Source organism: Musca domestica, unplaced genomic scaffold (assembly GCF_030504385.1).
Source record: "Musca domestica strain aabys unplaced genomic scaffold, Musca_domestica.polishedcontigs.V.1.1 69, whole genome shotgun sequence".
Taxonomy (NCBI): Eukaryota; Metazoa; Arthropoda; class Insecta; order Diptera; family Muscidae; genus Musca; species Musca domestica.
In genome coordinates this window covers 330231-344261 of record NW_026712380.1, presented here as the reverse complement: position 1 = coordinate 344261, position 14031 = coordinate 330231, and the positions used below count along the sequence as shown (strand labels likewise).

The following is a 14031-nucleotide window of genomic DNA, read 5'->3' as shown; positions in this document are numbered from 1 at the left end:
AAACTTAAACAAATTAATAAAAGGTAATTGAAGGCAATCTAGGTAGGGAATGTTTGTATTAAAACCAAAAAAAAAAAGATCATAGAATTATGAAACTAAAAATAATAAAAATACAAAATATAATTAACTATGAAAAATATTTCATGTAATAAAACAAAAAAAATACCATGAAACAAATAAAATGTTCTGGCAATTGATAACTGCGCAAAAAAACACACTAGAAAATCCGTTGTTTTATTTTTACACCCTCCACCAAAATATGGAGCCAAAAATATACATTTTAGACCCCACAAAGATCAGCATACAATTCTATGTCGATTTAGCGATGTCCGTCCGTCTGTAGAAATCACTCTAGCTTCCGAATAAATTGAAGAAGATTGATAAAATTTTACTCAGATATATATTATGTCTGCAGGAGTTTTGGTATTGAAAATGGGCCATGTAGGTATACGTTTTGGTATAGCCCCCATATAATGGCACCTCCCGATATTCGGTATTTTGGTGATTTAAGCCACATTATTCACCGGAATTGTTTCAAATTTGCTATTTGAAGTTTGAAATGGATACTACAGCCTCAGACAGAAAATTGTCTGTGCAGGTCCACGTCTTCGTTTAGCCCCCATATAAAAGTACCTCCCAATAATCGGTATTTTCATGATTTCAGCTACTTTCTTCACTGATTTTTTTTTAAGTTTCGCATTTAAATATTGTAAATGCTTGTGACAAAAGTTACCTATGCAGGTCCACGTCGTCGTATAGACCCTAATAAAACAGCTACATTCGGTATTTTTAAGATTTTAACAGAATTTTAAACGGAATTTTTTGTTTTTGACAATTGGCAAATTCGTTCCAAATGTTGGAGGGTATTCAAAATTCGACCCGGCCGAACTTACAGCTTTTTTACATGTTTTTAATATTAAAGTTACTGCTGAATGAAGTGAAAATCCTGAAATTTTGTATGTGCATCTATGTTGGTATGTAGACATGAGGTAAGGTATGAGGCTTTGGAACTTTAAACTTTAAGTGTGTAGAAAGCCTTAAAATGTACTAAAAATTTAATCCGTTGCATTGCTCAAATGGATAAAGATAGAATTATATAACATGGAACGTTGATCTCTGATGGGGTGTACAATGGATGTTCCAATGGGGTTTTCGAAATTAATACCATACAGGGTGAGATGGAAAAACGGCAACCAATTTCGGACTGCTGTCATTTCCAAATCACTCGTCCGACAGCTGTTAAAATTATTCCAGTGAAAGATCATTATATAGTTTACAAGCGTACAAAAGAAAAAGCAAACAAAAGCATCGTGATGGATTTCAAGCGTGATAGTGTAATTTCTTTATATTTAGCATTTAAATGTGAATAAATCTTTTGTGTCTCGTACCACCGCTCGTTACCGTGATACTGGTAGCGTAGCCCGACGTCTAAGAAGTGGACGGAAGAAAACAGCAACATCAGCAGAATTGATTCGAAAAGTAAAGAAACGACTTGATTGAAATCCGCCTCGCAATTTTCCATTCGGCAAATATTGAAAAGCTGAGCTCGGGGTAAAGCCATTGAAATTCCAAAAAGTGCAAGAACTTGCACCGCAATAGAAAGAAAATAGACTCAAATGAGGTAAAGAGTTGTTTCGCTTGGCCGAAAGTAGTGATTCGTTGTCCAGCAGTTTGTAAACAAACAAAATGATCGTGTTTACTTGCCAAAGAGGTCAGCTGAAAATGTGCACCTTTGGTTGGCCACCAGAACTCAAGCGCCGGTCATGGTAATGGTGTGGGCCGCCATAGCAGCCGTTGATCGCCCTCCACTCGTATTAATCGACCGTGACATCAGAATACATGCTGAATATTATCGCAAAAATATTTTGGTGGGTGGGTGGTCACGCAAACATTTTGGCCGCAGACCTTGAACATTCGAACAGGACTCAGCATCATCGCACTCAGCATGTGCCACCCAAGAATGGTTACAAAATGAGGTTTCTCGCTTCATATGCAGAAAGCACACAACGGCCACTAAATTCTCCGTTGGCACTAAAAAAAAAACACCAAAGTGTCGGGCAGCGTGTAACGGTTTCATTGGCCATTTGAAGGCTATAATTCCTACCAGAGGTGACCAAGTCAAACCAATCTAAACTTATTCTAAAATTTGATGCTAGTTCCGACATTTTTTGCTTTCTGTGTTTGATTTCTCTTTCGAGACGAGCTTAATGATCTGAAATTTGCAGTGAAAAGGAAAGCCAGATAGACACTATCACACACTCACCACTATGCGACGCGTTTCGCCGTTGGTTAAGCGGCTCATCAGGCATATTTGGTGTGGATGATGGCTTACAAGGGCCGTTCTCTGGAAAGAAGTATATATTTCGAACTTATTGCAAATTAGCATATGCGAATTATACACTAGAAACTCTCCAGGTTCGACTCAAGTTCTATTGGCAGATCTTTTTCACAGCAAAGTTTTTTTTTTTTTGCTTTCATTCAATAAATTTTGTTGCAGTTTTTTATCTCTTCCTCTGTACCCGCAGGAAATGTTCGATCATTAAAATATATTTTGACTTCTGTTGTGATTATTCAAATAAAATTGATCCTGAAGTAGGTTCCGAAGGAATGGACCAATAATATTGTACATTTCGTTTCGGACCTAAATAAATATGATATGTTAATATTGCGACGTGCCAAGTTCGGACTATATTGGTATTTTGGAGATATGTGATCATTTTTAGAAAATGTTAAAATATTCCATTTTTATACTTCATCTAAAAATATTGGTATGGGCAAAATTATAAGAACGTCGAACATTTATATCAAATTTAATGCGAAATCACATATTCCATGTTCTTCTCAGAGAAATATTTAGATATACCAAGTTGAAAAGAATCGCTGACTTATTTCGCAAGTTATGTCAGATAAAAGTATTGAGAATTGTGGCCCTTTGTCGGTGAGGTACCAGAAGAAGAAGACCGATATATCCCATCTTCACAGCAGATCTTGTGTTAGAAATACGAAGACAACTGGATGCTTATTTTGGATTCTATGATCGTTTTGGCTATTCAAAATTTTGTGGGGGAGGTACCAAAAGGAACGTTGTAGTATTTTTATCAGTTGTAAGTCAGATACGAATTGGTCAGTATTGGCCAACTGCTTTGGAACCTCCCCCCTAAAAAGGGTCAACAGTTGGAATATTATTAACTCAAGGCTGGGGGTATTAATCTGTCGGAAAAGCCGATTGATGCTATTTTACTTGTTCTTGCTATATGTATTTTTCCTGAACCCTAACCCCTACCCCTAATGCACACATTTCGATCATGAATGAAGTTTAAAACTTGGTTAAGATTAACACCAACCACACAGCTGATAACGAAAACTTACATCAATGAACGGCTCTCAATTAGTTAATTGAATAAAATAAGAGAAAGCGATAACAATTTTCAAATGATTTCTCTTCGGCAGCAAAGATCGGCAGCCTAGACATCAATGTTGTTTGAGAGGTTGTTTGAGAGAGTTTTCATTCTACTGAACTAGTTGAAGTCTAACTGGCATTGTGCGAAGACGTCGTCGTCGTCGAGCTGTTGGCGGATCGTTGTGTTTATTTTATTTTTAACGTGTCTCGACTAAGAAATAGAAAAATTGTGCCAATTTTTTTTTTTATAAATTAATAACAAACAACCAAACACACACACACTCCCACTTTTTAGCAAAATGAATACCTTGGCTCTAATAGCTTTTGCATTGTGGGCTCTGTTTATGCGTTGCTTGCCCAAAATTATGGAATTCATAAAACTGAGGCAATGGTCGGCATCGATACCGGGTCCATCGATAAGTGAACTCATTGAAAATGTTAAAAAAGGACGTAAGTTAAAAAAAAGAAGAAATCAATTTGTTTGAAAAAGCAAATTGATTGAAAAAATATAGTCAAGATACCAAGAAAAAATAAATAAAACCAGGGGATATCTATATTTAAGGGTTATACCGAAATATAACCTATATGAAATTTTTTTTGGAAATTGTATTTTTTTTTCTCAAAATAAGAATTAAAAATACCAAAAAGTGTTGTTGTTGAAAAATAGTTGAATTTGTAAAATTTAAAAAAAAAAACTAAAAAAATTATAACAAAACAAAAAATTAAACAGCAACTGAAACCAGTTGGTTGGCATCAGAACGTATTCAAGACGTGTACACACACATTTCGTTTTGATATTGGACTTTGCTATCAAATAGAGGCAATGTTATCATTAACTAAACACTCATCAACCCGTGAGGGGGATCTAAGTCGCAACATTATGTTTTGTGTTCGATGATAGTTGTTGACATAAACACGCGTATGAAGTGAGCATGGAATATATGTATCGTGCATACAGAACTGCACATATGTTGAGCAGATGTCTTCTTAAATAAAATATCTAACATTGTGATATGGGTTATAGTAGCTCACACTTATATTGTTCTCGTCATAGCCAATATCAGAATAGTTATCAAACAATAAATGTTTACTCCTTCAGGTACGAAAATCTTATCTGTCGTATTTGTGCCACCAAAATTTTAAGTACAACAACAACAGTGTTTTTTTACTACTTTTTGTTTGGATAAGTAATAATTAGAAAAAAAAAAATCTATTATCTAAACACGATCGTTATTTTATGTTTATTATGGCTCACATGCAGCAGAAATTCGAAAATGATTTATATACAGTGTTTTACCTAAATATTTGTAATTCGAAAACTCTAAATGCAATGTGGAATAATAGCAACAAATTAATTTTTCATAAATTTATTATACCCTACAACACTATGTGTTGGGGGTATTATAAGTTTGATTGGGCCAGAAATTATGTAAAACCTCGAAATATTGATTTCCCACATAGGAAAGTATATATGGATCTTCCTATCTCGCCGAGATGAGTCGATCTAGCTATGTATGTCCGTCCGTCCGTCTGTCCATGTTAATTTGTTATCAAGCTACAGGTCGCAATTATGAACCGATCCTCACGAAATTGAAAATGGAGGTGGGGTTAGGGGTTGAAATGGACCAAAAACAGAAAATTTTCCTGATTTTGCAGTTGCTCTATAGGTCACAATTATGAACCAATGGACGTGAAAATGTACATGGAGTTAGAGCTTAGGGCTGGGTAGTAGCCTACCAATTTAGGCGGCCATCCGATAATTAGAGGGTAAAATAGACCCTAACTTTTATATAAGAAAATAGGAAAATTTCCACTAAACCGCGAATACTTTCAACCCCAGCCAAATCACACAAACATTAAAAAATCACTTCTGACCATTACAGTGTTGCTAATAGCCAAGAAATCGGATATGTAGCAAAATAGGTGCAAAGACTTGATCTTATTTATTCTGCTTATAAATCAAGAACCGCTGGGCCGATTTTCACAATTCCCATCATTTCGGAATGGTTTTTTTTTTGCCAGAAAAGCAGAAAATCTAAGAAAATCGCGGAAAAATATACTAATAAACAAGTAAAGAAAGTCTTAAAGTCGGGCGGTGCCGACTTTATGATACCCTACACCACTTTGCTAATTAAATAGAGCTCCACATAACAATTAAAAGTTTATATGGGATAATTCAATCATACACGCTATGAATATAGTTATAATTTAAAGTTCAAAGGACTAAATATGCCGAAACATTTGTATCTATTAAATTCGGAATTGTATTGCCCATTTGGTGCACAATTAATTTGAAATCGGATAAAGATATATATGGGAGCTATATCCAAACCTGAAGCGATCTCGATAAAATTTGGCAAAGATATTTCTGAGCTGTATTTGATATATTTCCCTGAATATCGTTGTTACGGAGTGCATACTACGGCTGTGGGTAACAAATATGACAAATCGGATGAACTGTATATATGGGAGCAATAGCTACATCTGAACCGATATTCACCAAATTTGACATACTAGATTCTAGACCCAATTCGGTCGTAAGTGCCAAATTGCAACCCATTTGGACAAATATTAGACGTTTGGTGCACAATAAATAGTAAATCGGACGAAGTTATATATGGGAGCTATATCCAAATCTGAACCGATCTCGATAAAATTTAGCAAATGTGTTTCTGAGCTGCATTTGATATATTTCCCCATATATTGTTGTTACAGAGTGCATATTACGGCGGCGGTGGACAAAAATAACAAATCGGATGAACAATATATATGGGAGCTATATCTGAACCGATTTCAATCAAATTTGGCATACTTATTTTCAGTCCTAATTTGGTTGTATGTGCAAAATTCCATACTATTCGGGCTGATATTACACGTTTGGTGCACAATAAAAGGCAAATCGGACGAAGATATATATGGGAGCTATATCTAAATTTTGACCGATTATTTCCGTCCTTGGGCCAAACAAATGATCTGCGCAAATTATCATCTGGATCGGGCAATAAATGCGACCTGTACTTTGTTTACAAAAATACATGGACAGACGGACGGACATGCATAAATCGACTCAGAATGTGATTCTATGCAGATCATCAAAAGGAACTATGGGTCTATCTCGTTTCCTTCTGCCTGTTACAAACAAATGCACAAAGACATAATACCCTGACCACCTTGTGGTGTAGGGTATAAAAAGTGATTATTTTTTGTTCCATTTTTTTCAATTCTTGTCATATTTTTTATCGCAATGCGATTTTTTCAATTTGACTTACAATTTTGAATTGTAAATTTTCCAAATGTTTACACCCTTCAACACTACATTTTGAGGGTATTATATGTATGTCGCAATTATCGTCCGATCCTCACGATATTTGGCTTGGGGGTAGGGTCAGAATTAAAGCCTATTATTCTGAAGATTTACATTTAGAGGTGCAAATGGACTAAAAAATTTAATTTTTTCTAATTTTGTAGTCGCTCTATAGACCACAATTGAAACTAATCGACACGGAATTTCGCATCGGAAGAGAATTAAGGACAGGGAAGAAGTCTAGCTTTTTGGATGACCATTGGATTATATTTAGCTGTAAAATGGACCACAACTTTCACAACTTTTGCCAAATTCTCCGGGCCAAAAACTAAGGGTAACCTCTGGACGGGGCTCTTTGACATATTTCAAAAACGAAATCTTCCAAAATGGATTTGGATATTAGCGGATTTCGAACATATTGTAGTGTTGTAGGGTATCACATGGTCGGCCCCGCCCGACTATAGCCTTTGCTTACTTGTTTTTTTCTATTATAATTATTATTACAATTATAACGTGCCCAAAATAAAATGAGGGTCAATACCAAATCTCCCAAATTCGAAAAAAATTAATTCTGATTTAGATATAGCTCATTTTTTATACGCTCCACCTTCCAAAAGGAGGGTATATTAACTTTGTCATTCCGTTTGTAACATCCTTAAATATTCGTCGTAGACCCCATAAAGTCAGCATAAAATTCTAAGTCGATTTAACGATGTCCGTCTGTCTGTCTGTTGAAATCACGATACAGCCCACATTATCTGAAGTAGAGCGTCAAAATTTAGCGGAGCAATTTGTATTGTGTCTAGGATGGTTGATATTGAAAATGAGATATATCGGTCCACGTTCTGGTATAGTCCCCATATAACGGTACCTCCCGATATTTGGTATTTTGATGATTTATGCCACATTTTTTCACGGATTTGTCTAAAAAATTGGTATTTATTGGTCATAATGGGCTCCAGCTTCGGTGGCGAAACATTGCATGTATGGGTCCCCGATTTGTTATAGCCTCCATATAACGGTACCTCCCGATATTCGGTATCTTGATGATTTTTGACACATTTTTTCACGAATTTCTCTGAAAATTGGTAGTTGTAGGTCATAATGGGTCCTAGTTCGTTTGGTGAAACATTGTATGTGTAGGTCCACGTTTTGTTATAGTCCCCATATAACGGTACCTTCCGACATTCGGCATTTTAATGGTTTTTGCCACATTTCTTCTAATGTTTCCTTTACCCTAAGGTGGAGGGTATTAAAATTTTGGCCCGGTCGAACTTAATGTTTTTTTTACTTGTTTAGGTTCAACCGATTTGAATTTTAAGTCAAAACTAAACGCAAACTTTAGGATTGAACTAAATCCGTTTCAGGGCATTTGGAGTCGATCTATGGATGTCCGCTCGTCTGTCTGTCTGTCTGTCTGTCTGGCTGGTTGGTGTGCATGGATAATTCTCGAAGGGAGTATCCGATTTGATCCAAAAATGGTAATGTTGTCAAACAAATGGTGCATGTTTTAATTACTTTCAAGGACTTTTAACCCAAATACTCAGAACATTTTTCTAAACATATTGGTAAAACAAATAAAGTAGTATCACCGACAGATGTACAGGGTGAGATAAAAAAACTGCAACAAAGTCAAACGCCAAATTTTTAGATTATTTTATTTTATTTATTTATTTTTTTTTTTTTTTGAATGAAAGCAAAAAATGTCGGAAATAGCACCAAATTTTAGCATAAGTTTATATTTGTTCGAATTGGTCACCTTAGGTACGAATTGTGGCCTTCAAACGGTCAATGAAACCGTCACACACTACCCGAATGTTGCTCTTTGCGGTATTTTGGCCCATTCCCGGCGAAGCGCTTGCTAGAGGTGATCGACACTTTGGTATTATTTTAGGGCCAACCTTGCTGAGTCCGTGCTGAGTCCTGTTGGAATGTCCAAGGTCTGCGGCCAAAATGTTTTCGTTCCCAAGGCTTTAATAGAATATTTTCGCGATAATATTCGGCACTTATTCTGATGCCACGTCGCTTGAGTTCTGGTGGCCAACCGAAGGTGCACATTTTCAACTGACCTCTTTGGCAAGTAAACACGATAATTTTGTTTGATTACAAACTGCTGGACAACGAATGTTTTTTCATCGGAGAATGACTTTACCCCGAGCTAATTTTTCAATATTTGTCGAATGGAATATTGCGATATGTTCAGCTCACGAGACATTTTACGGCCATTTGAGCTTTTTATGAGCTTCATGGATATTAAAAATTTTGAGCCTTTGTGAGGGAGGTACCAGCAGGAGTGGACCGATATTGTCAATTTTCGCACCAGACCTAGCACTGACGCAAATATTAGGATAGGCAAAGTTGGAGCAAAATCGGATTATCGTTTCTCTATCTGTGCAAAAAATATATTTTTTGAAAATTTCGATTATTTGTGGGGGAGGTACCAAAAGGAGTGGACCGATATATTCCGTCTTAACACCAGGCCTTGGTTTAATATACATATTAGGATGTGCGAAGTTTAAAGACAATCGGACTCTTACATCACATTTTTTGAGAGTTGTAATTATTCAAAATTTTGACCATTTGTGGGGAGTGGAACGATATTTTCCATTTTCACACCTGACCTGGTACTGACGAAAATATTAGGATTTGCAAAGTTGAAGCAAAATCGTATTATCCTTTCTCTTTCTGTGCAGAAAATATATTTTTTAAAAATTTCGATCTTTTGTGGCGGAGGTACCAGAAGGAGAGTAGACCAATATTGCCAATCTGACAAAAATATTACGATGTACCAAGTTTAAACCAAATCGGGTACTCCCTTCGAGAGTTATCGTGCGCACCATCCAGATAGACATCCAAATGTCCTAAACCGGATTACGTACTTTTTGGTCATATTTGTAAATTTATATTGAACAAGTTAAAAAGCAGTAAGTTCGGCCGGGCCGAACTTTTAATACCCTCCACCATTTGCAACGAATTTTGAAATTTTTAAAAAATAAAATTCTTAAAAAATTCTGTTTTTCTATACGACGTGGACATACATACGCATTGTTTGTCATAAGCCATATCATATTCAAATTCGAAACTTGAAATAAACGGTGAATAATGTAGCTAAAATCATCAAAATATCGTATATAAGGAGGTGCCGTTAAATTGGAGCTGTGCGAAGACCTGGACCTGGAGCATAGACAATTTTCTGTCACAGGCTGTAGCATCCATTACGAACTTCAAATACCACATCTCAAACAATTTCGGTGGGTATTGTACCTAAAACCGTCAAAATACCGAATATAGGGAGGTACTGATATATGGGGCCTATACGAAGACCTGGACCCGCACAGACAATTTTCTGTCACAGACTGTAGTTCCCATAACGAACTTCGAGTACCAATTTTGAAACAATTCCCGTGAATAATGTCGCTAAAATCATCAAAATACCGAATATAGGGAGGTACCGTTATATGGGGGCTATATGAAAACGTGGACCTACATGCCTCATTTACGAACTTAACCTGCCTACTGGAAAAATAAACATGTGTGCAAAATTTTAGCCATCTATCTCAATTCATTCGAAAGATAGCGTGATTACAACAGACAGACGGACAGACAGACAGACGGACAGACAGACAGACAGACGGACATCGCTAAATCGACTTAGAATTTTACGCTGATCAAGAATATATATACTTTGTTGGGTCTGATATGAGTATTTCGAGGAGTTACAAACGGAATGACAAAGTTAATATACCCTCCATAGTATGGTGGAGGGTATAAAAAGGTAATTTTTTGCTTGTTGGGCCTTTTAAATAGTTTCGGGATACATTTCAAGTCACCTTGTAGGTTCTAACTTTTACAGACTACTAAAATATATTAAACATTTTATAATGAGATTTTTTGGTCTAGCTACTTGATCTTTAATCACGAGAAGAACCTTGATCTTCTTTCCCAGTTTCAGTTTGGTGCCTGCCCAAGGAGAACTTCCATTGAAACTAATTTTCTCTAGAGCCTCCACGTTTGACTGCAGATAATAATATATTTCAACTCACCATTTATGATCTCAGTATTTTATTGGTGACCAGGTCTTCAAATGATTTATTTTTGCAGTTTGGCAGAAACAGTACTCATATTGGCCAACCTATAAAAAATCTCATCCATACAGTGTTTCGTGGTAACTTCGGCACATAGATGCCGATTTCTTCTTTCCTTTTTTGTACAGTCCGCGATTTATGTTGAAGAATCTTCAAAAAAAAAAAAAAAATCTATGGAGGGTATATTAGCTTTGTCATTCCATTTGTAACTCCTCGAAATATTCATGATAGACCTTACAAATTATATATATTTCGGATCATTGTAGAATTTTACTACGACGATTTAGCGATGTCAGCCTGTCTGTGTGTCGGTCGGTCTGTCCGTCTGCCTGTTGTAATCTAGCTATTTTTCGAATTGATATAGAAGGCTAAAATTTTGCATACATGTGTATTTCGCAGGCAGGTATGTTCATAAATGGGCCATGTCACTCCACCGATATAACGGTACCTCCTCATCAGTTTTTTATTTTAGCCACATTATTCACCCGAATTGTTTCAAATTTCGTATTCGAAGTATGTAATGGGTACTACAGCCTATGCTACAAATTTTGTATGCGGGTCCCGCGTCTTCGTATAGCCCCCATATAACGATATAACCCTTCTCCGGCATTTTGAATTGTTTCAAATTTCGTATTTAAAAATCTTAATGGGTTCTATGGCCTATGACAAAGAAATTACTTATGCAGGTCCACGTCATCGTATAGCCTTCGCATAAAGGTCATCAATTAAACGGTAATTTTAAAAAATTTTCAAATTCCTTCCAAATGGTGGAGGGTATCGGCCGGGCTGAACTTAGCTGTTTTTTACTTGTTTATTTATTCCCATGTGAATGTATTTCATTCAAACTTCTCTTTTGTTCATTGCTTTTCAGAAATCCTTTCATGGTTCAAGGAGCTGCGCCAGAAACACGGTTCCACATTTCGCATTTGGTTTGGTAAAGATTTGATGGTATTCTTTACGGATCCAGAGGATATTAAACAGCTGTTGGGCAACAATAATCTGCTGTACAAGTCAAGCAATTATAAAATTGTGACTCCCTGGTTGGGCAATGGTCTTCTCACCAATGGGGGCGAGTCATGGCATACTAGGAGAAAGTTCCTTACACCGGCATTCCATTTTCGCATTTTGAGCGAATTTAAAGAACCCATGGAGGAGAATTGTCGAATTTTGATAAGGCGTTTGGATGAAAAGGTTGAGGGTGGGGAATTTGACATTTATCCGTATATTACACTGTTCGCCTTGGATGTGATATGTGAGACGGCCATGGGCATTAAGAAGAATGCACAAATGCAATCGGAATCGGAGTATGTGAAGGCGGTGCAGCAGTGAGTCTAGAGATTTTATTTATTTTAGATTTTTCTTTAAAAATGTTTGGTTATTTTCAGAATTTGCCATATTCTACACAAGCGCTCATTTTCGTTTTGGCAAAGAAACAACATCTTCTTCAAATTCACCCAAGATGGCCGTAAACGTGATGCCTGCTTGAAGATTCTGCATGACGAAACGGATCGTGTCATCAAGCTGAGGCGAAAAATGTTGGAAGATTCCAAAATCACAAGTATGCTAGATGCCGAAAAATCCTGCGATAGTTTTGGACAAAAGAAACGTTTCGCCTTCTTGGATATGCTGCTGATATCCCAAATGGAAGGTGTCCCCCTGACCGATCGTGAAATACGCGAAGAAGTTGATACATTTATGTTTGAAGGCCACGATACGACAAGTTCGGCAATTGGTTTTGCCATCTATTTGCTATCACAACATGCCGAGGTACAAAAGCAGGCCTATGAAGAAGCTGTGGCTTTTGAAGGTCGGGAAAAGGAATCAATGCCGTACTTGGAGGCAATTATAAAGGAAACTCTGCGTTTATATCCCTCGGTGCCATTCTATTCGCGATCGGTCAAGGAAGATTTACAGGTGGGACAAATTACGGTGCCGAAGGGTGCCAGTGTCAGTATTTTATCCTATATGGTGCATCGCGATGAGCAGTACTACCCGGAGCCCGAGAAATTCGATCCATCAAGATATTTCAAAAATGAAAAAGATCTACATCCATTCAGCTTTGTGGCCTTCAGTGCCGGGCCACGTAATTGCATTGGTGAGTTGGGAATGGGGGAAAAGGGGAAATATCTTTAAATGGAAATACGAGTTTTTCCAAAAACAAAGAACTTTAAATCCATCGCTAGTTTTATAAAAAAACGTTTTTTATTAGTCAGAAAAAAATGAGAGAAGTTAAGTTTGGGAAGAATATTTTGAAAGTTTCTAAAAAAGCCACTTGTTCTCGTCTATATCCGTAATTTGTTATACCCTCAGGCATATGGCAACAGGGGGTATGTATTATAATAGCGCCAAAACGATATATGATCGGACCAAAACGTGTCTCATCGAGATTACGGATTTAGACCCTAGATCTTTGTCTGTCCGTCTGGCTGGTGCGCACGATAATTCTCGAAGGGAGTATCCGATTTGATCCAAACTTGTTACATCGTAATACTATTGTCAAACTTAGATCGAGTTTGGAGATGGGCAATATCGGTCCACTCCTTCTGGTACCTCCTCCACAAAACGTCAATATTTTCAAAGAAAATAATTTACTGTACAGAAAGAGGGAGGATAATCCGATTTTGCTCTACCTACTAACCTAATATTTGCAAGTGCGAAAATATGCAAAATCGGTAAACTCCATCAAGTTCCTCCCCACAAAAGGGTCAACATTTGAATAATTCTAACTCTTATAAAATGTGAGGATATATATCGGTCCACTTCTTCTGACCCCTCACCTACAAAGGGTCAAAATTTTGAAAAAGTTCACAGAATATGAAATTCATATACTATTCTATTCAAACTTGCAACATATCAATATTTCTATGAACACCTGTTACAAAGATGGTAGAGATCGGACAATTCCTTCTGGTATCTCCAAAGGTTCAAATCTTTTAATAACCAAAACGTTTCAAAAATTCGAAATAAGCATTCGGTTCTATTCTTACTTCATACATCCCATTATTTCAACTAACACAAGATCTGCTGTGAAGTTTCAATATATCGGACAACTGCTTCTGGTACCTCCCCTAAATTTTGAATATCCATGAAGCTCATAAAACGAGAATTTAACATCCGATTCTATTTGGTACCTCCCCTACAAAGGGTCAACATTTAAATAACTAAAATGCTTATAAAATCCGAAATAAGCATCCGATTTTCTTCATATTTCACACATCCCATACTAACACAAGATCTACTGT

The 14031-nt window shown here is 36.6% G+C and overlaps 1 protein-coding gene across 1 annotated transcript in view; it reads left to right on the top strand.

Moving 5' to 3' along the window:
• The first annotated feature begins 3512 nt into the window (after positions 1–3512).
• Positions 3513–14031, top strand: part of LOC131805993 (probable cytochrome P450 4s3) — a 13378-nt gene continuing 2859 nt past the window's right edge. The window contains exons 1-3 of the mRNA XM_059129835.1: positions 3513–3850; positions 11661–12114; positions 12175–12888. Of these exons, the coding sequence (XP_058985818.1) occupies positions 3700–3850; positions 11661–12114; positions 12175–12888 (1319 nt within the window). The 5' untranslated portion in view covers positions 3513–3699. The remainder of the gene's footprint in view (positions 3851–11660; positions 12115–12174; positions 12889–14031) is intronic.